The following is a 25,234-nucleotide window of genomic DNA, read 5'->3' on the forward strand; positions in this document are numbered from 1 at the left end:
TTATTATTATTATTATTATTATTATTATTATTATTATTATTTATACCATAACTGCTCTTCTAACAGCAAATCCTTCCTAAAAATTACTGCATTACATTCTTGATTAAATTATCTTTCCATTGATCTATAATTTTACGGTACTACTCCAAAAAAAAAGTGTATTTCGGAAATACACTTTTCCCAAAAGGTTTCCACAATTTTGGCCACTACTGTACATGGACAGGTGTAAAACTAATGAAGATATTTCAAAGATTGGGATTGTTGTATTTTTCTTAGTAGATAAATGTGCTTGAGTTAGATAAGTAACACACATTTGCTGAGTTGTGGCAACTATTTATGCTAGTGAAGAAACCGCAAGAGGTTTCAAAAGAATTTCCAGATAATATTTTCCGGCAGATAATCCTGTTCCATTTAACCTGGGGGCAGAGAAGTGTTAATTTCATATCTACTGCGGTTTTGAGATAGCGGTGGGGACTTACTAGGAGAAAGATCTTAAAGAGTTACTGCTGGCGGTTAACACAACGGATTATGTAGCCCTTGCAAAAAAAAAAGACGTGCAAATCTGAGAAAGAAGATCAGCCAGAAAAAGGCATCTAAAAACAGTGGCCAATATTTTAATTTCAAGGAGAGCGTGACCGTTTAAAAAGGAGAAATTGAATTGATTGACACATTTTATTTTTATTTTATTTTATTTTATTTCAAATTTATATACCGCCCTTCTCACATTAACATCTGGTTTGCTGCCTTTCAAGGAAGATCGAAATCGGGAGGGAAAAATTGCAAAAAGGAAGAGTTGAATCAAGCCATCCTTGACTTATGACCACCATTGAGCCAAAAAAAATTTTGGTTGTTGTTAAGCGAGACATTGGTTAAGTAAAATTTTCCCAGTTTTACGACCTTTTCTTGCTGCACTTGTTAAGTGAATGACTCCCGTTGTTCAGTTAGCGACATGGTTGTTAAGTAAACCCGGCTTCCCCATTGACTTTGCTTGTCAAAAGGTCGCAAAGGGGGGAATCACGTGACACACACACACCCCCGGGACACTGCAACTGTCGTAAATACGAGTCAGCTGCCGAGTGTCTGAATTTCGGGACCGTGGAGATGGTGCAATGGTTGTAGATGTGAAAAATGGTCCTAAGACACTTTTTTCAGTGCCGTTGTAACTTCTGTCGGTCACTAAATGAACTGCCGTAAATCGAGTAGTACCTGTAACGAATGGGCTGGTTTTACTCCTCATGAGTTGTTTTTCACATGGGGCAAAAGAGATACCTGGGGTTCATGATAAAAATGAATTAAATTTTCTCAGTGCCAGAAAGGACTAGATTAAGCCTGATGAAGGAGTCAAACTGTTGTGGCTCCGTTACCTGAGCCTGTGTCATCGGCAGGAGAGGACTCCGAGAGTGAAGGAGAGGAGTTGGCAAGGCCTCCCTCTCCAGGACCCTCCTCTCTGGCAATGCCTTCGGGGTCTGCCGAAGGGCAAGAGATAGGGCCGGGGCCAAGCACGTTCACGCAGCCACAGATGGACAGTGATGAGGGTAATGAGTCTTGGCTGGATCCACACCAGCGTCGCAGAGATAAGCGCGCGCAACAGAAGAAAAGGCGTGCCCGAGATTAGGCTGAGTCACTGGACCACATCCCACAGGATATAAAAGGGAGCGTGGTGGCCAGTCAAACCTTGTGACAAACAAAGCTGAAAGCTTCCACGCCATTCTGCATTGCCGGACTTTTGCTATAGACTTTGCTGGATTATCTCTGGACTTGATTGACTCTGTAATTATTGAGCTGTTTCTTTTGATGTACCAGAAGCGGGGAGAAGTTATCTCTCCTCTTCGTAAATAATAAACTCTTGGCAGGCAGCCACTAGGTTGTTGCCAAGTTCCGTTATCTTAAGGAAAAGGATTTTGCCGGCTGGTTTGGTCTTTAACTCTTGAACGTCTGTTGGTGTGTGTGCGTGTGTGGGACGGGGACAGAACACAAACATGTCATCAGCCTTGAATCCTTTAGTGCCCACAAGAGATCTTAAAGTCCAGCCCACCTTGAATTCCATTGACTCTTATCTACCGCCAATTTGCTTTAGCCGTTAATAGTTCAGATTCTTGTAGAGAGCATAAGCTTCCAATAAACCTTTACGTAGGTAATCCTCACCTTACGACCACAATCGAACCCAAAACGTATGATGCGAAGCGAGACAGTTGTTAAGTGAGTTTTGCCCCATTTTACGACCTTTCTGGCCACCGTTGTTAAGTGAATTGCTGCAGTTGTTAAGTTAGTCACATGGTTGTTAAGGGAATCTGGCTTCCCCGTTGATTTTGCTTGTCAGAAGGTCGCAAAAGGGGATCGCCTGACCCTGGGACACAGCGATGGTCATAAGTATGAACCAGTTGCCAAGTGTCTGAATTTTTATCCTGTGACCGCGGGGAGGCTGCAAAAGTTGTAAGTGTCCAAAGTGGTCACAAAGTGGGACACTGCAACCGTCATAAATAGGAACCTGTTGCGAAGCATCTGAATTTCGATCACGTGGCCATGGGGATGCTACAACGGTCATAAGTCTGAAAAACGGTCGTCAGTCAGTTTTCCCTATGCTGTTGTAACTTCGAATGGTCACTAAACGAATGTAAGTAAGGTGTAAGTGGAGGACTACCTGTGTTCATTAGAAAACTGCCTGGATTTTCTGATTTCTCGCACTCGCCATCCAGACTGATTAAAGCAAATATGGAGATTTTATTCTTTGGAGTAATTTCAAATAATTATCTTCTTTAATTGTTGTGCATTTGGCTGATAATATAATACCTAGATATCGTAATTTATTGACAATTTGGAATCCCAAATTCGCTTCTAATTCCTTCCCCTGCTTTATTGTCAAATTTTTAATAATAACCTTAGTTTTTTCCTTGTTTACTTTTAAACCCGCTACATTTCCATATTTTCCTAATTCATGAATCAAATTCGGACCCGATAAAATGGGGTCTTCCAATATAAATACTAGGTCATCAGCGTATGCTTGTACCTTATATTGTTGGTTTTTAATATGCAATCCTTTTATCCCTGAATTACGCCTAATTTCCCTCAATAAAGGTTCTAATGTTAAAATTAATAGCAACGGAGAAAGTGGGCACCCCTGTCTAGTTCCTTTCTCAATGGAGATTTGTTCAGAAACATCTCCATTAATTAGAATCTTAGCAGACTGCTTCGAATAAATTGAACGAATTGCCTGAATAAACCTTTCCCCAAATTGCATATGTTGTAATAAACCCACTAAAAAACTCCAACTCACTTGATCAAAGATTTTATTCTCCGTTGCCAATGGCGATGAGAAATGGCAGGAAGAACAAACGGGGAACATGTCCTCCACAGCTGCTCTTGAGGTTCTTCTCACTTTCAGATGTTCAGATGACGTTAAAAGGGGATTTGGGAAAAATACAGGGGACAAAAAACCAGCAATGAGAGGCTACAAATTAAGATCTCGCTAGAACAGGGGTGTCAAACTCGATTTCATTGAGTGCCGCATCAGGGTTGTGTTTGACCTGGGAGGGGCATGGCCAGCTCGATGTCACTCATGTCGGGGGCACCTGTGGTGCAGTGATGGGTTCCACTTCCTTTCGCTACTGGTTCAGAACTCTGACCTCATGCGCACACGCGCAGGGTCCTTCAGCTCATGTGCAGAACTTTCTGCGCATGCGCAGAGCGTCTGTGGTGACGTCCGGGCAGGTGGGCGGAGCCTCCCGCCACTGCCACTACCAGTTTGCCCGAACTGGTAGAAACCCACCACTATTGTGATGGCCAAGTGCTAAGTCAGGACTCTCCCTCACTCTCATTATAATCTCCTTCCTTCCTTCCTTCCTTCCTTCCTTCCTTCCTTCCTTCCTTCCTTCCTTCCTTCCTCTTCTTTTGCCTTCCCTCTCCATTCTCCTTTCTTCTTTCTTCTCCCTCTTTCCTTCTTTTTCCTCCCTTGCTCTCTTCCCATCTTCCTTTCTTTTTCTTTGCTGTTCCTCTTTTCCCTTTCTCCTTTCCTGTCCCTCCTTGGATGCTCAAATGCAAAAGGGGAAACGTTTCTCCTTTGGTTTTGTTTCCAGTTGGTTTTGCGAGCCCTCTGCTAGCGAAAACGGAGCTCGGGAAGGTCGCACATATTCCCCCCCCCCCCCAGGCTCCGTTTTCAACTGTGACAGCCTCCTGCAGCCCTCTGCTAGTGAAAATGGAGGCCGGGAGGACCTCACATGCCCCTCCTGAGTTCCATTTTTGCTGGCACCACGAGGGCAGCCCTACGGGCAGGTAGCCACTACCGGTTTGCCCGAACCGGCTGAATACCACCTCTGATTGTGGTGCAATTGTAAAAACATACAGTAAGCAAGGTCTAATGCAGGGGTCTGCAACCTTAAACACTCAAAGAGCCATTTGGACCCGTTTCCCACAGAAAAGAAAACACCGGGAGCCACAAAACTCTTCCCGTGTCTGACTATTTCCTGAGCTGCCACAAAACTAGCATATGTAGTTGAATTAAATGTTCTGTTTTCTTCTGAAACTTTTCTTTTCTTGGATTTATCCATGCTTGGCCTACTGGGGGTTAAAAAGCTCAATAAATCACGTGCCGGCGGATGTCGCGCATTGGCGGTTGTGACACATATTTTGAGCGACAGGGAGCCGCAGCAGAGGGATGAAAGAGCCACATGTGGCTCCAGAGCCACAGGTTACCGATCCCTGGGCTAGACTAAGTTCCCCCCCCCCCCCCCCGGTGGGCTTGAGTTTGAGTCTCCGCGCTAGAAGAATCTCATCCTTCAGCTCTACAAATAAGAGAAAAGCTGAATACCAAATTGCTGATTTTTTAGGCCTTCCCCTCAAGTTAATCCTGGTTTGATTAGCCACCATGGGAAAATTATTCTAATTATTTTTTTTTTCTTTTTGAATTTATTCAGGTGACTCAGACCCTCGGCGAGGTAAGCTCTCAAAGCACCACTTTGGCAAATATATTGTAAATCTTTCGGTCAAAGGTCCTATTTTTTTTTAATCCCTTGTGTTGCCCTCAATTTACGACTGCAATTGAGCCCAAAATGTAGGTTGCTAATTGAGACATTTGTCAAGTGAGTTTTGCCCCACTTTACGACCTTTCCTGCCGCGTTCGTTAAGCGAATCGCCGCAGGTGTTAAATTAGTAACACGGTTGTTAAGTGAATCTGGCTTCCCGCATTGACTTTGCTTTATCGGAAGGTCGCCTAAGGGAATCACGTGACTCTGAGACACTGCGACCGTCATAAATGGGAGTCAGTTGTCAAGCATCCAAATGTAAATCACGTAACTGAGGGGTCATAAATGTGGAAAAATGGCCCAAAGTGCCATTGTAACTTTGAATGTTCACTAAGCGAATTGTCGTAAGTGGAGGACTGCTGTATTATATGTGACTGAAACCACAAGGTTCTTTGGAGGTTTCCTTTCCTGAGGGGAGTAGAAAGCCATTTTATCAGTGTCTTAAGTGTAATAGTCTTCATTTGTTTCAATTGATATGGCCGCCCACCTCACGTTCATGGCAGTGGGGGAAAGGAGAAAAATAGAAGGTAGCAACAATGGGGACCAGGATTTATGTTGCTAAGCAAGGCCGTTGTTAAAGTGAGTCACGCCCAAGGTTATGGCTATGTTTGCCGTTTCGTTAAGCGAATCACAGCAGTTGTTAAGTGAATGATTCGATTCTTAAGTGAATTTGGGTTCCATGATTGACATTGTTTCTCAGAAGCTAGCTCTCTTCCTTTCCTTTCCTTTCCTTTCCTTTCCTTTCCTTTCCTTTCCTTTCCTTTCCTTTCCTTTCCTTTCCTTTCCTTCCCCTTCCCTTCCCTTCCCTTTCCTTTCCTTTCCTTTCCTTTCCTTTCCTTCCTCCTTCCCTTCCCTTCCCTTCCCTTCCCTTCCCTTCCCTTCCCTTCCCTTCCCTTCCCTTCTCTCTTCCTTTCCTTTCCTTTCTCCTTTCCTTTCCTTTCATTCCTTTCCTTCCTCTTTTCTCCTTTCCTTTCCTTTCCTTTCCTTTCCTTTCCTTTCCTTTCCTTTCCTTTCCTTTCCTTTCCTTTCCTTTCCTTTCCTTTCCTTTCCTTTCCTTTCCTTTCCTTCCCTTCCTTCCCCTCCCTTCCCTTCCCTTCCCTTCCCTTCTTTCTTCCTTTCCTTTCCTTTCCTTTCTCCTTTCCTTCTTCCTTCTCTCTTCCTTTCCTTTCCTTTCTCCTTTCCTTTCTTTCTTCTTCCTTCTCTCTTCCTTTCCTTTCCTTTCCTTTCCTTTCCTTTCCTTTCCTTTCCTTTCCTTTCCTTTCCTTTCTCCTCTTCTTCTTCCTTCTCTCTTCCTTTCCTTTCCTCTCCTTTTCTTTCCTTCTTCCTTCTCTCTTCCTTCCCTTCCCTTCCCTTCCCTTCCCTTTTCTTTTCTTCCTGTCCTTTCCCCATCCCCTCCCTTCCTTTCTCCTTTCCTTCTTTCCTCCCTTTCTCTTTTCCTTTCCTTTCCTCCCCTGGTCCCTTCCCTTCCTTCATTCTTCCCTTTCTCTTTCTCTTTCCTCCCCTCCCCTCCTCCCCCTTTCCTTTCCTTTCCTTTCTTTCTTTCTTCCCTTTCTCTTTCCTTTCCCCTTTCCTCCCCTCCCCTCCCCCCTCTTCTTCTTTTCCTTCCCTTTCTTCCCTTTTATTTTCTTCTTTCTTCTCTTCTTTTGCAGTTGCCCGTTAACCACAGGCAGGGAGCAGAAAGCAGGGGTTTCCAACTGGTTTATTTTGTGTAGGTTTCCGCCTGCTGCCATGTCCTTTCCCCTCCTCTCCCCTCCCCTCCCCTCCCCTCCCCTTGCCCTGTGACCGAGGACACAGGGCAAGGTCCAAAGCCCTCCGCTTTCCAAGCCAGCCAGCAGTTCATTTGTAAACCTGTTGCCTCTTTCAAAGGGCACTGCCCTTTGTGGTGCCAATCCTTTAGCACCCGTTTCTTTCTTTTGGGGGGAAAAGGGAGGGGTGTCTTTTTGCAAAAACACAAAACCCACCCACCCACACACACATAGAAAAGCCTGATCTCAGCTGCTCAAAACACGCTCAGAACAATTTTATTGTAGGGTGTCAGCATGTTAAGTATCGGCTGGCCTTGAATCTAAATGTTCTGTTAAAACAGAGGTCTTCAAACTTGGCAGCTTTAAGACTTGTGGACTTCAACTCCCAGAATTATCCAGCAAGCTGGCTTCCGAGAAACAATGGAGGAGAGGAAAGAGAAAGGGAGGAAAAAAGGGAAGGGAAGGAAAGGGAAGGAAGAAGGGAAGGAGAGGAGAGGAAAGGAAAGGAAAGGAAAGGAAAGGAAAGGAAAGGAAAGGAAAGGAAAGGAAAGGAAAGGAAGAGAGAAGGAAGAAGAAAAGGAAAGGAAATGAAGAGAGAAGGAAGAAGGAAAGGAGAAAGGAAGGAAAGGAAAGGAAAGGAAAGGAAGAGAGAAGGAAGAAGGAAAGGAAAGGAAGAGAGAAGAAAGGAAAGGAAAGCAAAGGAAAGGAAAGGAAAGGAAAGGAAAGGAAAGGAAAGGAAAGGAAAGGAAGAGAGCTGGCTTCTGAGAAACAATGTCAATCATGGAACCCAAATTCACTTAAGAATCGAATCATTCACTTAACAACTGCTGTGATTCGCTTAACGAAACGGCAAACGTAGCCGTAACCTTGGGCGTGACTCACTTTAACAACGGCCTTGCTTAGCAACATAAATCCTGGTCCCCATTGTCGCTACCTTCTATTTTTCTCCTTTCCCCACTGCCAGCTACCCAGAGTCATGAACGTGAGGTGGGCGGCCATTTCAATTGAAACAAATGAAGAATATCACACTTAAGACACTGATAAAATGGCTTTCTACTCCCCTCAGGAAAGGAAACCTCCAAAGAACCTTGGAGAACTCCCCGTCTCCTAGTGATTGACCCAAAGTCACCCAGCCTTTACAGGTGGGAGTAAAAATTGGCTTTTCATTTCAAATCCACCTCAGAGTTCTTCTGTTCACCTCCCAACGTTCAGCTACCTTTTGGGGACTGAATGGAGAAGCTTTGAAATGCTTACTGTCGCCCTTTGCCGAGCCAAAACCCATCACCTGAAATCTCTCGTGTTTTCTCTCTCCCTTCCAGATGAGACACCTATCATCGCTGTAATGGTGGCCCTCTCCTCCTTGCTCATCATAGTATTTATTATTATTGTCCTCTACATGTTAAGGTGAGTGACTTTCTCCTCTTCACCTTCCCGTTTGCATTGCATTAGCATGCCTTCCCCGTAGGGCTGCGAGAGACGATTGAAAAAATACACAAGAATCAATCTAAAATGTGCTTCTGCCTGCCCAGTATATTTATTTAATTATTTCTTATGGGTAAAGGTAAAAGTTCCCCTCTCACATATGTGCTAGTCGTTCCCGACTCTAGGGGGCGGTGCTCATCTCCAGTTCAAAGCCAAAGAGAGATGAATGGCGTATAAATTTAATAATAATAATAATAATAATAATAATAATAATAATAATAATAATAATAATAATAATAATGTAATTGAGCAGCGAGCTGAAAATTGGAAACACAAAGCTCTGCATGGCCAATACTTGAAAAGTATTGAAGGCAAAGCTGACCAGAAACTAACTTGGAACTGGTTAAGATCAGGAGTACTGAAAAAAGAAACAGAAAGCTTTATTTTGGCAACTCAAGAACAAGCCCTAGCCACAAACTGCATGAAGGCAAAAATTCAACATGTTACCACCAACAGCAAATGCCGCCTCTGCAATGAGAAAGATGAGACAGTCGACCACCTGATCAGTGGGTACAGCAAAATTTCACAAACTGACTACCTACAACACCATGACCGCGTTGCTAAGACCATTCACTGGAAATTGTGCCAGAAGTTTGGATTTGAGTACAGCAAAAACCACCGGGAACATCAGGTTGAGAAAGTGTTAGAGAATGAGAAACTCAAGATCTTGTGGGACTTCAGGATTCAGACTGACAGGCACTTGGTCCACAACACACCTGACATAACAATAGTTGAAAAGAAAAAAGGATGGTTCATTGACATTGCAATACCTGGTGATGCACAGATTGAAGATAAGCAGCAAGAAAAAATCACAAAGTACCGGGATTTGCAAATTGAAGTTGAGCGACTGTGGAAAAAGAAATCGTGTGTTGTCCCGATTGTAATTGGAGCCCTTGGAGCAATACCCAAAGGGCTACCCCGCTATTTAGAAATTCTAAATTTGCCGGACTTGAACATTTTGACTCTACAAAAAACCACCTTACTCGGAACAGCTTACATCCTCCGATGATACCTTAACAGTTCCTAGGTCCTTGGTTAGGACTCGAGCTGCTGAGCTATTAACCAGCCTCAAAGGCTGTGAATCTCACTAAAGATTAACCAAATAATAATAATAAAAAATAGGTACCTTGGATGCAATCCCTAAACAACCGAAACATCACTTGAATACCGTCGGCGTTGACAAAACCCTCATCGGTCAATTGCAAAAGGCAGCTTTACTCGGCATAGCTTACATCCTGCCATGCTACTTTTAACACCATCAAACAGTAACATCTGCCTATCCCAGGTTATTAAGAAGGACTCGATAGATGGATAAAAATGCCAATTCCGGCCTGAACATCTAGCTGACTGCAATGAAGCAATATGAGAAGAAAGAACCGGAGAAGATAACCAAATACAAAGACTTGGAAAATAGAAGTGAAACGACTACGGCAAAAAGAAAGCAAAGGTAGCACCGATAGTCATAGGCACCTTGGGTGCAATCCCAAAACATCTGGAGCACCACTGGAACACCATCGACATTGACAAAAACCAGTCAGTTGCAAAAGGCAGCTTTGCTCGGAACAGCTTCCAGCATCATCCCCTTTTAACAACCCCATAATCCCTTGCAAAGTGGCGTCTGGCCAACTGAGTGTTAACTGGCCGGATGCCCTTCCTGTCACCAGTGCGGAGTTACATTCAGCAGATACATTCTCAACGTGCCCAGAGAGCTCGGAACAGCTTCCATCGTGCGACGAAATTTGTAACGCCATCAAACATCCACATCTGTCTATCTCAGGTTCCTTGGGAAGGATTTCCACAGAGGTGGCTAGCGATGCCGAATCCAGCCTAAACATCTCCCTAACACGTCCTTTTCCTCCCAGGTGCAATTGCAAAAAAGGGCAACTTTGCTTGGGAAAACCTTATAGTCCGCAACGATATTTCTTAACACCGCCAAACATCAACATCTGTTCATCCCACGTCCTCGGGAGGGACTCCAGAGGTAGACAAAAAATGCCAAATCCAGTCTGAACAGCTGGTTGACTCTGCAACGAACCGTAATAATAACAATTTGGGTTTTTCCTACCAACAAGCCTTGGCTTGTCTGTGAGTGTACAGATTCAGGTTTCCGTGTTTTTTTTTAACACAAGGCTACACTCCCAAGAAATGCAGAAAAGGTTATTTTTAAGAGATGAAGTCTAACTTCCCTCTCCCTCCCTCCCTCCCTCCCTCTCTCTCTCTCTCCCTCTCCCTCCCTCCCTCCCTCCCTCCCTCCCTCTCGCATTCTTCAGCTCCAAAAATAATGTTGACGTCATCAGGGGACAAAAGTCCCTGGCCATCTTGTAGGTGTAAAGCAATAGGCGCGTGAAAAGAAGTGTGTGACGGGAGGGGAGGAAGAGATTGAAAATAGACTTGAACATTGGGCGCTATCTAACAAAATGAAATTCAATGGTGAAAAAAGTAAAGTTCTCCATTTAGGCAAGAAAAGCAAAATGCACAGGTACAGTCTAGGTGGTACCTTGCTCAATAGTGATGACTGCGAGAGGGATCTTGGAGTCCAACCATTTAAATAGGAGCCAGCCATGTGCAGCAGCTGCCAAAAAAGCCAACACAGTTCTGGGCTGCATAAACAGAGGGATAGAATCAAGATCACGTGAAGGGTTAATACCACTTTATAAGGCCTTGGTAAGGCCACACTTGGAATCCGGCATCCAGTTTTGGTCACCACAATGTAAAAAAAGATATTGAGACTCTAGAAAGAGTGCAGAGAAGAGCAACAAAGATGATTAGGGGACTGGAGGCTAAAACATATGAAGAACGGTTGCAGGAATTGGGTATGTCTAGTTTAATGAAAAGAAGGACTAGGGGAGACATGATAGCAGCCTTCCGATATCTCAGGGGCTGCCCCAAAGAAGAGGAAGTCAAGCTATTCTCCAAAGCACCTGAACAAGAACAAGAACAAGAAGCAACGGGTGGAAACTAACCAAGGAGAGAAGCAATTAAGAACTAAGGAGAGATTTCCTGACAATGAGAACAATTAATCAGTGGAACAACTTGCCACAAGAAGTCATGATGAGATTGGATAACCATTTTGTCTGAAGTGGTATAGGATTTCCTGCTAAGCAGGGGGTTAGACTAGAAGACCTCCAAGGTCCCTTCTGACTCCTATTCTATTCTATTCTATTCTATTCTATTCTATTCTATTCTATTCTATTCTATTCTATTCTATTCTATTCTATTCTATTCTATTCTATTCTATTCTATTCTATTCTATTCTATTCTATTCTATAACTTGCACATTACGCAAGAATCCAGGAATAAAAAGGTTCCCACCCGCAAATGGATTGCGAGAAGCACGTGAAATGGATGATTTTGCTGTCATCTGAAATGATCCACCCACCGAAACCTGGATTTTTTTAAAAAAAAAAAATGGGCTGCAGAACAAAACCACCCACTGACAGGAAGGGTGGAGACACTTTTTTTGTGTGTGTGTAAAATCGGCACAGGCAGGTTTGATTCGAGGCCTCGTTTGTTTTGAGGAACAAAACCTACCGCATGGGGACCATTTCCTCCACGGGCTGTCAAACGTGACCGCAGCCACTGCAGCGTTATCTTGCCAGGGTGCACCCTAACGCAAATAAAATAAAATGAAATGCATCTCCTTGCAACTTTTGCAAAACAAAAGCTACCGGGAACAACGACCGCAACTGAGCCCAGAATTCCTGTGGTTGAGCGAGACGTTGGCTCAGTACGTTTTGCCCCCGTTTTACGACTTTCCCTGCCACCGTTGTTAAAGTGAATCACCACAGTTGGTAAATTAGTAACCCCGGTTGTTAAGTGAATCCGGCTTCCCCTGTTGTGGCCCGTCAGCGGCCTGTGCAGATTGTAGCTGATTCCGACGACGAGGAGGCTGGTGTGGTGCTGCACCAGCAGCCTGTGCAGCTGGTGCTCGAGTCGGACAGTGAGGAGGCTGGAGAAGATGTGGTGCCAGAGGCGGGGATTCAGCCAGGGCCTTCAGAACCTCCTTTAAGTGAAGAGGAAGAAGAGGAGGAGCTTCTTCTCGATGCATGAGCACGCAGAGTTTCCAAAAGGCAGGAGTGGCTCCTCAGGAGGAGGTCTCCTCGAGAGTAAGGCTTGGGGCTAATTGGCCACTCCCTTAGCCTATTTAAGGAGGAACGCCACTTGCAGCAAGCTGTAGGGAACAACTTTAGTTCAATCTCCTTCGCATCTGGATTCTCTGCAAAATTGTTTCTGGGCTTTCTGCCAACTCTAGTAAGACTGTGATTATCTTATCTTAGAATTCTGTTAGGCTGTTAAAGCAGTTTATTAACAGCTTTTGGTTGATAAAGACTGAGTTATTTGAGTAAAATAAGCTTTGTATAGATTTTGTGTGTGCTGCGTTCTTTGGGATCCATAGCTGGGGCAGAACATCCCCGTTGATTTGGTTCATCAGAAGGTCGCAAAAGGGGATCGTGACACACACACACACACACACACACACACACACACACACACACACACACACACACACACCAGGATGCTGCAACCCGTCATAAATATGAACCGCTTGCCAAGCATCCAAATGTTGATCACATGATTCATGGGGATGCTGCAAAGGTCGTAACTCTGAAAAAAACCGGCCATAAGTTACATTTTCCGGTGCCATTGTAACTTTGGACAGCCAGTCATTAAACAAGGACTACCTGTATTTTTAAGTATTGCATTTTCGTCGATCTCTTGCAGCGTTTTCCGAGGAGCGGATACCCTGGTTTTTAGAATTAACTGTTGGGCCTGGAAATGGTGCCATTTCAAAGTTATACAAACTTAACGGGTTCATGAATATTTAAATGAGGATGTGCCGGTTGCTGCATTTTGATAACGCGCAATTATGTGAGGTCACGCTTCATCGAGAACCTCTTGCTTTGAAGACCGGCTTATGAGGAAATTATTGAGCCTGACTCTTAAATATTCAGAAAGTTGCCTTGTTTTATTCGTATAATTTTAATTTCTCTCTGTCCCTTTGCAACCCTTCTTTTGATCTAGGTTTGTTCTTATGCCAGGCATTGCCTCGTGTTGCTGGCATGAATGTGTGCAGAATCCAACTGTAGCATATTACTCTTTCGTGTCTGTTAAGGAATTCGCAGAGCAACCCTTGAGTAGCAAGGGTGTGCACATGAGAGCAGTTGGGAATAATCTCAGCCAACACACAGATACACTGAGTTGTGTTTACTTTTAGGAAATAGGAATAAGGCACAGTCCAATAAACAGTCCAGGTCATACACAGATAAAGCAGTAGATAGTAAAACAATAGTCCAGGGATAATCCAATATACAAAGTCTTCTTACCAGTCGTCGTAGTCATACACAATAAACAGTTGCAAACAGTAGCAAACACAGCAAAGAGCAATAATGATCAGCAAAGAGAAACGAACCATGTTTCAAGCTCCCTCTTAAGGACATTGGCTACAGAGCTAACCAATCAGGACACAGTATGATGCAATACAGCAATCCAGTCTTAAAGCTATATTGAGAGTTTATATATTGCCAACCCAACAAGTTAGGTAATTATCATTTCCTAACAGTGTCCAGTAATTTTATTACATTTTGCAAAGCGTATACCTTAAAAGAACAACATAAGCCAACAGAGAAAAGATAAAGAATAAATAGAGAATAGGGATAAAAGTGTGAAAAGGTATAAAGAAAGGAAAACACACACATACACGTATGTATGTATGTATGTATGTATGTATGTATGTATGTACATAGTCCTTGACTTATAATAGTTCATTTAGTGACTTTTCAAAGTTGCAACAGCGCTAAAAAAAGCAATTTATGATCGTTTCTCACACTTATGACCGTTGCAGCATTGCCGTGATCAAAGTTCAGATGCTGGCAGCTGACTCATATTTATGACGGTTGCAACGTCCTGGGGTCATGTGGTCAACGTCTGTGACATGACCAGCAAAGTCAACAGGGAAGCCGGATTCATTTAACAACCACAAGGAATCACCTAACGGCTGTGGCTAGAAAGGTCGCAAAATGGGTCAAAATTCACTTAACAAACGTCTCACTTAGCAACAGAGATTTTGGCCTCAATTATGGTCGTAAGGCGATGACAATTGTCTTACAATTTTGTTTGTCACAAAGTCCCCAAAAAAGGGGATCACGTGATCCTAGGGACACTGCAGCCGTCATAAATACGAGTCAGTTGCCAAGCGTCTCAATTTCAGTCACATGACCATCTGGTTGCTCTGAAGGTCGTAAGTGTGGGAAACGGTTATAAGTCACTTTTTTTTCCCCAGTGTTGTTGTAACGTCACTAAAACCAATGGTTGTAAGTCAAGGACTACCTTCGTTAAATTTTGTCGGGATGTCGAGTCTACTGCTGATTTCCCAATTATTATTATTTTTTTGTTGTTGTTCATAGGTTCAAAAAACACAAACAGGCCGGGAGCCACTCCAATTCCTTTCATTTGTCCAATGGCCGGACGGATGACATTGGTGAGTCTTAACCGTTTCTTCTCTCCGGTGTCGGGAACTCGAAAATCCTAAATCTGACTTTCCGCCAAGTTAGACCTCTTCCAACATGGCATTCTAATATTGTGTCGGGGTCCCCAAACCAGAAAAGACCTGTTGAGTTTCATCTATCTAATCCAGAGTTTCTGGTCCGTGAGAAAATTTTGGTGGTCCGCAGAAAAATTATTTGCATTTTTTATATTGCACTAAATCAGGGGTCCTCAAACTACGGCCCCTGGGCCGGATACGTGCAATGAACGTTTGTGTTGCTGCAGAGAGTCTCCCCCTTCGGGGTCTTTTTGTGTGGGTCGGAGGGGGGCAGGAATTCAGACTCGGGGTCTGCTTCGGCCTCCTGGTGTGGGGCTTTGGGTGAAGGCTGGAGGGAAGTGCCGCTGGTGGCGAAAAGCCGGAAAGCCTCGTTCCAGTGGGACTGCATCAATGGCCTGGAACTGGCTGACCATCTCATCCCGCTGAGCCTCCAGGCGCCTCAACCGAACCACTTTTCTCCCATCTGTCCGTCCTGCAGAACCGCAGAGCATGCCGCTGCTGGCCAGATCTCCCAGCACCAACCGGAAGTACCCGCCGTTGCCTGTGGATAAACTGGAGGAGGACATTAACCGGCGAATGGCAGACGACAACAAGCTCTTCCGCGAGGAATTCAGTGTGGGTACTTGGCTGACCTTTGACCTCACCTCTCCTCCCCCCCCCTTCCAACCGCTCGGTCATTCTTTCTGGGTTTTGCAATGGGGAGGTTTTTTTATTTTAAAAGAAAAAAAAATTCTATCATGGTGGAAATTAATTTTATGCCAGTTAGATCTTCTTCTTCTACATAGAATTCTTTCTCTTTCTTTCTTTCTTTCTTTCTTTCTTTCTTTCTTTCTTTCTTTCTTTCTTTCTTTCTTTCTTTCTTTCTTTCTTCTTCCTTCCTTCCTTCCTTCCTTCCTTCCTTCCTTCCTTCCTTTTCTTTCTTTTTTTTTCTTTCTCTTCTTTCTCTTTCCTTCCTTCCTCCTTCCCTTCCTTCTTTCCTCCCTCCCTCCCTCCCAGGGTGGATAAAAATCAATGATTTTTTTAAAAAAATCAAAAAAATCAGATTTTTTTTTTATTTAAATTGGATTTTTTTGATTTAAATCGGATTTTTTTTTATTTTTATCGAATTTATTTTAATAAAAAACTTTTGGGGTAAAAATCTATCGTAAGATAGTTTTCTATTTAAGATACATAAATAATTTAGTTTATTCAGCATGAAATGGAGCTTAGTTATGTAGCACGAGGCTGTATATTCTGCAACACTGGGACTATCGGTGAGTCAACAGCGGGTCAAAGGAGTAGCAGAGATGACAGCTGCTCTTTAAAAATTAGGATTTAAATCGAGTTGATTTAAATCAAGCCTTTTTACTAGTGATTTAAATCGTGATTTAAATTGTGATTTAAATCAACTCGATTTAAATCAAATCCACCCTGCTCCCTCCTTTCTTTTTTCTTTCTCTTTCTTTTCCTTTCCTTTCTTCCTCCCATTTCCTTCCTTCCTTCCCCAGTTGTGGCTGTACGTACATATACAGAGTTTCTCAACTACAGAAGCTTGTCGATGGGCAGACTTCAACTTCCTGAACTGAAGGTTGAATTCTGGGAGTTGAAGTCCACCCGGGTCGTCACACACTGAGGACTACCTGTGTTTTCAAGTTCTGCTCCTAAAGTTGAATGTTGGCCAGAGGGAAGCTTTGCTGCCCCCTTGAGGAGCACGTTAGCACCAAAACCCTTCCTTCACTGAAATCTGTTTGCAAGAATAATAGAATCACAGCGTTGAATTTGTGATTGGGCCAAAGTCACCCAGCTGGCTTTCATGCCTAAGGCGGGACTAGAACTCACCATCTCCTGGTGATTGGCCCAAAGTCACCCAGCTGGCTTTTAGGCCTAAGGCAGAACTAGAACTCACTGTCTCCTGGTGATTGGTCCAAAGTCATACAGCCAGATTTCATGCCTAAAACAGGGCTAGAACTAGTCTAGACACTAGTCTCCTGGTGATTGAACTAGAACTCACTGTCTCCTGGTGATTGACCCAAAATTATCCAGGTGGCTTTCATGTCTAAAATAGAACTAGAACTCACCGTCACCTGGTGATTGGCTCAAAATTACCCAGTTGGCTTTCAGGCCAAAGGCAGGACTAGAACTCACAATCTCCTGGTGATTGGCCCAAAATCACCCATTTGGTGTTCGTACCTAAGGCAGAACTAGAACTTACAGCCTCCTGGTTGATTGGTCCAAAGTCACGCAACCGGCTTTCAATGCCTACCGCAGGACTAGAACTCACAGTCTCCACTATAATTTTATTACAATTTATTTATAGACTTATAACTTATTTAAAACAACGTATAATTTACCGTCCACCCTAGCTTTTGACGTGCCAAGATTGCAGGATTGGCAACTCAATGTCCTCCCTAGGCAGAGGTGAAATCTACTTCCCTTCCCTACTGGTTCGGAAGTGTGCCTGTGCACATGGAGCAAGCGTGCATGCCATCGTCACCTCTGATTTTGGACCCTTTGCGCATGCTTGGTTAAATGCAGGAAGTAATGGAGTCCAGGTGGGTGGGCGGAACCTTGTGCTGCCGCCGCTGCTATTTCACCAAACCACGCGCCACCGCCGCTACCAGTTTGCCTGAATTGGAGCAAACCGGTAGCATTTCACCCCTGTCCCTAGGGCAGTGTTTCTCAACCTTGGTAGCTTGAAGATGGGTGGACTTCAACTCCCAGAATCCCCCAGCCGCTGGCTTTCTGGCCAGGAAGTGCAGTGATCTTTTAGCTTTTGGATTGTCTCTTTTGAATGGTGTGTAAATGTGGTCCATCTCTATGTGCCTGTTGATGGCCGTTTTGTCTGAGTGCCGCTGGCTGGGGGATTCTGGGGGTTGAAGTCCACCCATCTTCAAGCTTCCAAGGTTGAGAAACACTGTGTTAATCTCTGCTCTTGTGGGTATTTTATTTCTGGCCAGGAAGTGCAGTGATCTTTTAGCTTTTGGATTGTCTCTTTTGAATGGTGTGTAAATGTGGTCCATCTCTATGTGCCCGTTGATGGCCGTTTTGCCTGAGTGCTGCTGGCTGGGGGATTCTGGGAGTTGAAGTCCACCCATCTTCAAGCTACCAAGGTTGAGAAACACTGCCCTAAGGTTTCCTATCCATGCCTTTGGAAGCAGAGTTTACCGTGAATTTGGCTGCTGCCACAGAAGCGATGTCAAACAGCAATAAAAGTGGTTGGTTGGTTGGTTAGTTAATAATCTTCTCAGCCATCCAGGTCATGGCTGTCTCAAAAGTGCCTTTTCAGGAGACAAGTGGACTTCCTTGTTTTTTTTTTCATTTGAAGATTGGTTTAATGAAGTTGGATTGGTTAATGTTTGTCGTGGTTAGCAGAGGGGTAGAAGCCAAGTTATTTATATCCGCTCTGTCCTTCCAGGCCCTCCCAGCATGTCCGATCCAAGCCACCTGTGAAGCCGCCTCTAAAGAAGAAAACAAGGAGAAGAACAGATACGTCAACATTTTGCCTTGTATGTATTGATATGCCACAGTTTCTGCCAATTGCTTTCTAGAGATTGTGGTCAGAGGTGGGATTCCATTCTGTAGCAACCGGTTTGACCAGCGCATGCGTTCGACGTCACAAAACACGGCAATTCGCTTGTACATGCCGTCCACACATGCGTGTGGCATCAAAAACACAGTGATATAGGACGGGGTTGCGCCCGGGCGGTTGGGCAGGCCCTCCCCACCTGCAGGTAGCCACTACCGGTTTGCCCGAACCGGCTGAAACCACCTCTGATTGTGGTGCAATTGTAAAAAGATACAGTAAGCAAGGTCTAAGGCAGGGGTCTGCAACCTTAAACACTCAAAGAGCCACTTGGACCCGTTTCCCACAGAAAAGAAAACACCGGGAGCCACAAAACCCATCCCGTGCCTGACTATTTCCTGAGCGGCCACAAAACTAGCATATGTAGTTGAATTAAACATTGTTTTCTTCTGAAACTTTTCTTTTCTTGGATTTATCCATGGTTGGCCTACCGAGGGGTTGAAAAGCTCAATAAATCACGTGCCGGCAGGTGTCACACATTGGCAGTTGTGATGCATATTTTGAGTGACAGAGAGCCGCAGCAGAAGGGTGAAAGAGCCACATGCGGCTCCAGAGCCACAGGTTCCTGACCCCTGATCTAATGGGTGGGAATCCTGGCCCATCGAGTCCAGCAATCTGTTCTCAGCAAAGGCCATGCCATCTAGGGAATTACGGGAGTTAAAGTCCCCGTGTCTGGAAATTGCCATGGATATGATACACGTGAATTTATAGCAAGCGAGGTGGGTGATGTATATATATATATAATTTTTAATCCACCCAGAATCACCTTGTAGGGGAGCTGCTTCTCTGTGTCATAGAATATATGTGGGTATGTGCATCATTTTGTATTTGTTTGTTTGTTTATTTTGTCACGTTTATGTTGTGTATATTGAAGGTGGTGACCCTTTGAGAGCTGTATGCAACGAAATTTCATTTTAATGTATGCCGAATAGTGTACATTCAAAGTGACAATTACGTTATTTTATCTATCTATCTATCTATCTATCTATCTATCTATCTATCTATCTATGTATCTATCTATCTATCTATCTATCCATCTATCCATTCACCCACCCACCCACCCACCCATCCATCTATCTATCTATCTATCTATCTATCTATCTATCTATCTATCTATCTCTCCATATCTATATCTATCTGTTTTTCTGTCTGTCTGTCTATCTATCTATCCATCCATCCACCCATCCATCCATCCACCCACCCATCCATCTATCTATCTATCCCATCCATCCATCTATCTATCTATCTCTCCATATCTATATCTGTCTGTCTGTCTGTCTGTCTGTCTGTCTGTCTGTCTATCCATCCATTCATCCATCCACCCATCCATCTATCTATCTGTCCATATCTATATCTATCTGTCTGTCTGTCTATCTATCTATCTATCCATCCATCCATCCACCCATCCATCTATCTATCTCTTCATATCTATATCTATCTGTCTGTCTATCTATCTATCTATCTATCTATCTATCTATCTATCTATCTATCCATCCATCAATCCACCCACCCATCCATCTATCTATCTCTCCATATCTATATCTATATCTATCTGTCTTTCTGTCTGTCTGTCTGTCTGTCTATCTATTTATCCACCCACCCATCCATCTATCTATCTCTCTATATCTATATCTATATATCTATATCTATATCTATATCTATATCTATATCTATATCTATCTGTCTTTCTGTCTGTCTGTCTGTCTGTCTGTCTATCTATCTATCTATCTATCCATCTATCTATCTATCTATCTATCTATCTATCTATCTATCTATCAGCAGCATAGAGATGTAATAAATAAAACAGAATAAAGAATAACAGAAGGGACCTTGAAGGTTTTCTAGTCCACTCTCCTGCTCAGACAAATAGTTGTCCAATCTCTTCTTTAAAACCCCCCGGTACCCACAACTAATAAATAAATGATGTCAGGAAGAGCCGAAAAGTAGAGATTTGGGTACCAACAGAGTTAAGAGACATCAAGGAGAACCTGTGGATCATTCCAGACAGATCATCCTCCTTGAAGTCAGATCAAGACCAGAGAAGTGGACGATCTAATAGGACTCAATCCCTTTTATATATTTCACTGCTAAGTAAAGTGGGACGCTGTGGCTCAGTGGCTAAGATGCTGAGCTTGTCGATCGAAAGGTCAGCAGTTCGAATCCCTAGTGCTGCGTAACGGGGTGAGCTCCCGTGACTTGTCCCAGCTTCTGCCAACCTAGCAATTCGAAAGCACGTAAAAAAAATGCAAGTAGAAAAATAGGGACCACCTTTGGTGGGAACGTAAGAGCATCCCGTGCGCTTTTGGCGTTGAGTCATGCCGGCCACATGACCACGGAGACGTCTTCAGACAGCGCTGGTTCTTCGGCTTTGAAACGGAGATGAGCACCGCCACCTAGAGTCAGGAACGACTAGCACGTATGTGCGAGGGGAACCTTTACCTTTACTAAGTAAAGTGGATCACAGTTACAGAGACTGTGGTCGGGGGTGACGGCTTTAAATCCTAGTTAGTGTCGACCAAGAGAAATCCTTGCATCCAGTCGACCCACAATCTTCTCTGCTGTCCTTCGAAAGAACATTTACAATTCTCTGCCCCTTCTTCAAAACTACTCTTTGCTTAAATAGCTCAACCTCCAAATATGAATCTCCTTTAAAAAAGAGAGAGGGAGAGAGACCCTTCTCAACCAGTCAGGAACTGCTATTATTGTGAAGGTGGAGAACGACTGATTTTTGGCCATCCCTTCTTTTGTGGTGCACAAAAACCAAGATGCAGCGAGGCATAGGAGGTTGCCTAGGAGACGTGTCCTTCGGGAGTAGCTCAAGAAAACAAATCTCACAAAAATAACGCCAGTAAATTCCAATTCTTGGTAAAATGGCTTCTTTTAGATTAGATTAGATTAGATTAGATTAGATTAGATTAGATTAGATTAGATTAGATTAGAATTCTTTATTGGCCAAGTGTGATTGGACACGCAAGGAATTTGTCTTTGGTGCATAGGCTCTCAATGTACATAAAAAGACAAGATATGCTCGTCAAGAATCATAAGGTACAACTCTTAATGATAGTCATAGGGTACAACTAAGCAATCAGGAAACAATATCAATATAAATCTTAAAGATACCAGCAACAAGTTACAGTCATACAGTCATAAGTGGGAGGAGATGGGTGGTGGGAACGATGAGAAGATTAATAGTAGTGCAGACTTAGTAAATAGCTTGACCGTGTTGAGGGAATTATTTGTTTAGCAAAGTGATGGCGTTCGGGATGAAGAATACCAAAAAAAAATCATTTAGGTTGGGTTGAAATAAAACAGTGATCACAAAGGAGTGGAGAGTTGAAGAAAAAAGATGAGAGATTGGGCATAAATTTCTGTGGAGATTCTCATAATCATCCAGATTCTAGTTGTCCCAAAGGAGCTTTTTTTTTTTCCAAGGAGCAACTGGACTTTCTGATTTTTTTCTTTGAGGACGTTTCACTTCTCATCCAAGAAGCTTCTTCAGCTCAGACTGGATGGTGGGGAACGGAAGGATTGATACTCCTTGCTGACAGCTGGTCATTTGCATCCTTTTAGGGAGTCGTTGAGACCCCCTGGAGGTTTATCTGTGTCCTCAGTTTTATTTTATTTATTTTATTTTATTTTTAAATTTATATACCGCCCTTCTCCCTGAGGACTCAGGGCGGTGTACAGCCAGAATTAAAAAACATGAAATACAAATATTAAAAACAATTAATATATATATAAATTTGGCCCAAAATTAAAAATACAAACCAATTAAAACATTTAAAATTTCTTCTTAAGCCAGCCCAGCTTGCTGGAAAAAGTGGGTTTTAAGGGCACGACGGAAGGCACTAAGGTCTTGGATTCTCCTTATCTCTGGGGGCAGCTGATTCCAGAGGGTAGGTGCCCCCACAGAGAAGGCCCTCCCCCAGGAGGTGCTTTTTCAAGAGGCAACTGGACTTCCTTGCTTTTTCTTTGAAGACGTTTCGCTTCTCATTCAAGAAGCTTCTTCAGCTCTGACTGGTTGGTGCGGAACGGAAGGAGATATATTCCTTGCAGACAACTGGTCATTTGCATCCTTTTAGGGAGTCGTTGAGGCCCCTTGGAGGTTTGTCTGTGTCCTCAGGGTCACCTGAGTGGTGCCAATGGATGTGGAGCCCTCTTGGAAGTGCTGAAAGGAGCTGTGTTGTAGACTGGAGCTAGATGATGTAGAGCAACTGCTAATAGTTTCAACTGAGAGCCGTTGAGGCCCCTTGGAGTTTTACCCGTGCCTGCAGGGTCACCTGAATAGTGCAAATGGGCGTGAAACCTTTTTACAGCACAGTCCTATCAGCAGTTCCAAGTCGGTTTCACACCGATTTACACTATTCAGGTGACCCTAGGGACACAAATAAGCCTCCAAGTGGCCTCAATGACTCCCAGAGAGAGCACTAACGACCAGAGGACTGCAAAGAACAGAAATTCTTCCATCCTTCACTATTCAGTCATGTTCTGCCCCAGCTATGGATCCCAAAGAACGCAGCACACACAAACTCTATACAAAGCTTAATTACTCAAATAACTCAGTCTTTATCAACCAAAAGCTGTTAATAAACTGTTTTAACAGCCTACCAGAATTCTAAGATAAGGTAATCATAGTCTTACTAGAGTTGGCAGAAAGCCCAGAAACAATTTTGCAGAGAATCCAGACGCGAAGGAGATTGAACTAAAGTTGTTCCCTACAGCTTGCTGCAATTGGTGTTCCTCCTTAAATAGGCTAAGGGTGGCCAATTAGCCCCAAGCCTTACTCTCGAGGAGACCTCCTCCTGAGGAGCCACTCCTGCCTTTTGGCAGCTCTGCGCGCCCGTGCATTGAGAAGAGGCTCCTCCTCTTCGTCCTCCTCACTTATGGGAGCTTCTGGAGGTTCTGAAGGCCCTGGCTGAATCCCCGCCTCTGGCACCACATCTTCTCCAGCCTCCTCACTGTCCGACTCGAGCGCCAGCTGCACAGGCTGCTGGCGCAGCACCACACCAGCCTCCTCGTCGTCGGAATCAGCTACAATCTGCACAGGCCGCTGACAGGCCATAACAAGTCAGAACTGAAGAAGCTTCTTGGATGAGAAGCGAAACGTCTTCAAGAAAAAAAACCAAGGAAGTCAGTTGCCTTTTGAAAAAGCACCTTCGGGACAACCATGACCTGGATGTCTTATGAGAATCTCCGTAGACAAGACAATAATATCGCTTATGAATATATGTGTCGCAGGATAATGTTGTTGCAGGGTCCAATTTGGGATCAGTCACCAGGACCAGAGGTTTTGTCTTCCGAGCTTTCGGACTCGTACTCGATTTTCAGGGAACTTCTCTCTAGCAGAATATGAGCTGTTCTTTGCGTGGTGTTTATAGTGCCTGTTGTATGTGGCTTTTCAGATGTTGATTGGGGTGTGTTGACTTTTAAGTCATCGGCTCTCGACTTCTAAGCACTTGATAGGCTGGTGATAAATCAACATTCCTGTAGACCATGCGTGCCAGAGGTGGCACGCAGCGCCCTCTCTGATGGCACATGAGCCGTCACCCCAGTTCAGCTCCAACACACATGCACGCACACGTCCCTCCAGCAAGCTGGCCTTCAGGTCAGGGGGGGCTCACATGCGCAGGGGTGGGGCACGTGCAGGGGGTCGCTCGGGGTATGCCCGGGAGCGGGGCACATGCGCAGGAGGGCACATTGAATTTTATTTATTTTATTTATTTATTATTTTATTAATTTAATTTGTATACCGCCCTTCTCCCAGAGGGGACTCAGGGCGGTGAACAGCCAAAATTAAAAAACATACAAATACAAAAGTTAAGATAATTAAAAAAGAATTAAATCATTCAATCATAAACCCAATTTTGGGGTGCTTGCACGCACTTTGGGCACTTGGTCCAGAAAAGGTTAGCCATCACTGCTGTAGAAGGACGAGCATCCTGTTTCCCACACTTCCAATTACTTCCCCGGCTGTTTTTGAGCCTGCTCATCCAACAATCTTAGTAGCTGAAGATGGGCTCCTGCACAAGTCCGAAAACTCGGAAGACAAACCTCTGGTTTTGTCCCGGTGACCGACCCAGATTGACTCCTGCAAGACAATGATAGGTTATAATGAGCGGTCACTTCTCTAGTTTTTCCTCTGCACTGAAAACCAGACCTTGTGAAGGTTGACCTTCTTGGAGATTCGTTTGACTTTCACTGAAGGTCCTCCATCGTCCTGATGCTTTTGCCATTCATGGCCGTCTTCTCTCTCCTAGATGACCATTCCAGGGTTCACCTGACACCTATTGAAGGGGTTCCAGACTCCGATTATATCAACGCCTCGTTCATTAATGTAAGTATCTGCTAAAGGCTTAGGAACGTTCCCCAGGTTCAGATAGTCCTCGATTTACAACAGTTCACTTAGAAATCAGAGATTTGGGCAGATCCTCTGGAGACCTGGCAGCAAAAGATAGTAGAGAGGGAAGAAATACATAAGCTAACCAGGAAAGAAATAGATGGAGATGAGGACCCAAGGGAGGAATTTAGGAGCCAAGTTAAAAAACGAATAAGAATTGAAATATTAAAACGGGCAAGAGATGACGGATAGAGGCAATGTTATGTACCGTATTATTCGGAGTATAAGACGCACTGTAATATAAGACGCACCTACCTTTTTTGGTGAGGAAAAGAAGAAAAAGAAATGTCCCTCTGCCTCTGCCCAACTTTGCCTCGTTACAGCAAACAGCCTGCTTTACTTTCAGTTTCGTTTTCAGCATAGCTTGATTAGCACAAGGGGGAAAAAAATCTGCTCCAGCGATTTACCTCTTTGCAGCAAGCAGAGAGCCCTGTCCAAAACAGCTGAGAGCAAATCAGCTGAGAGTCAGGAGGCTGATCCAATCAACTT

General features: G+C 43.9%; 1 protein-coding gene across 4 annotated transcripts in view; it reads left to right on the plus strand.

Moving 5' to 3' along the window:
• PTPRA (protein tyrosine phosphatase receptor type A) overlaps window positions 1-25,234 on the plus strand; it is a 138,220-nt gene that overhangs the window by 91,088 nt on the left and 21,898 nt on the right. For 3 of the 4 annotated variants that reach the window (XM_070949061.1, XM_070949064.1, XM_070949062.1), the window contains 6 exons: window positions 4,911-4,931; window positions 8,083-8,167; window positions 14,650-14,723; window positions 15,265-15,401; window positions 18,181-18,271; window positions 24,606-24,682. In XM_070949061.1, the coding sequence (XP_070805162.1) occupies window positions 4,911-4,931; window positions 8,083-8,167; window positions 14,650-14,723; window positions 15,265-15,401; window positions 18,181-18,271; window positions 24,606-24,682 (485 nt within the window). The remainder of the gene's footprint in view (window positions 1-4,910; window positions 4,932-8,082; window positions 8,168-14,649; window positions 14,724-15,264; window positions 15,402-18,180; window positions 18,272-24,605; window positions 24,683-25,234) is intronic. The other variant, XM_070949065.1, reaches the window with a different exon arrangement.

This window comes from Pituophis catenifer, unplaced genomic scaffold (genome assembly GCF_029215685.1).
Source record: "Pituophis catenifer annectens isolate HBS135680 unplaced genomic scaffold, rPitCat1.0.hap2 SCAF_8, whole genome shotgun sequence".
NCBI classification, from domain to species: Eukaryota; Metazoa; Chordata; class Lepidosauria; order Squamata; family Colubridae; genus Pituophis; species Pituophis catenifer.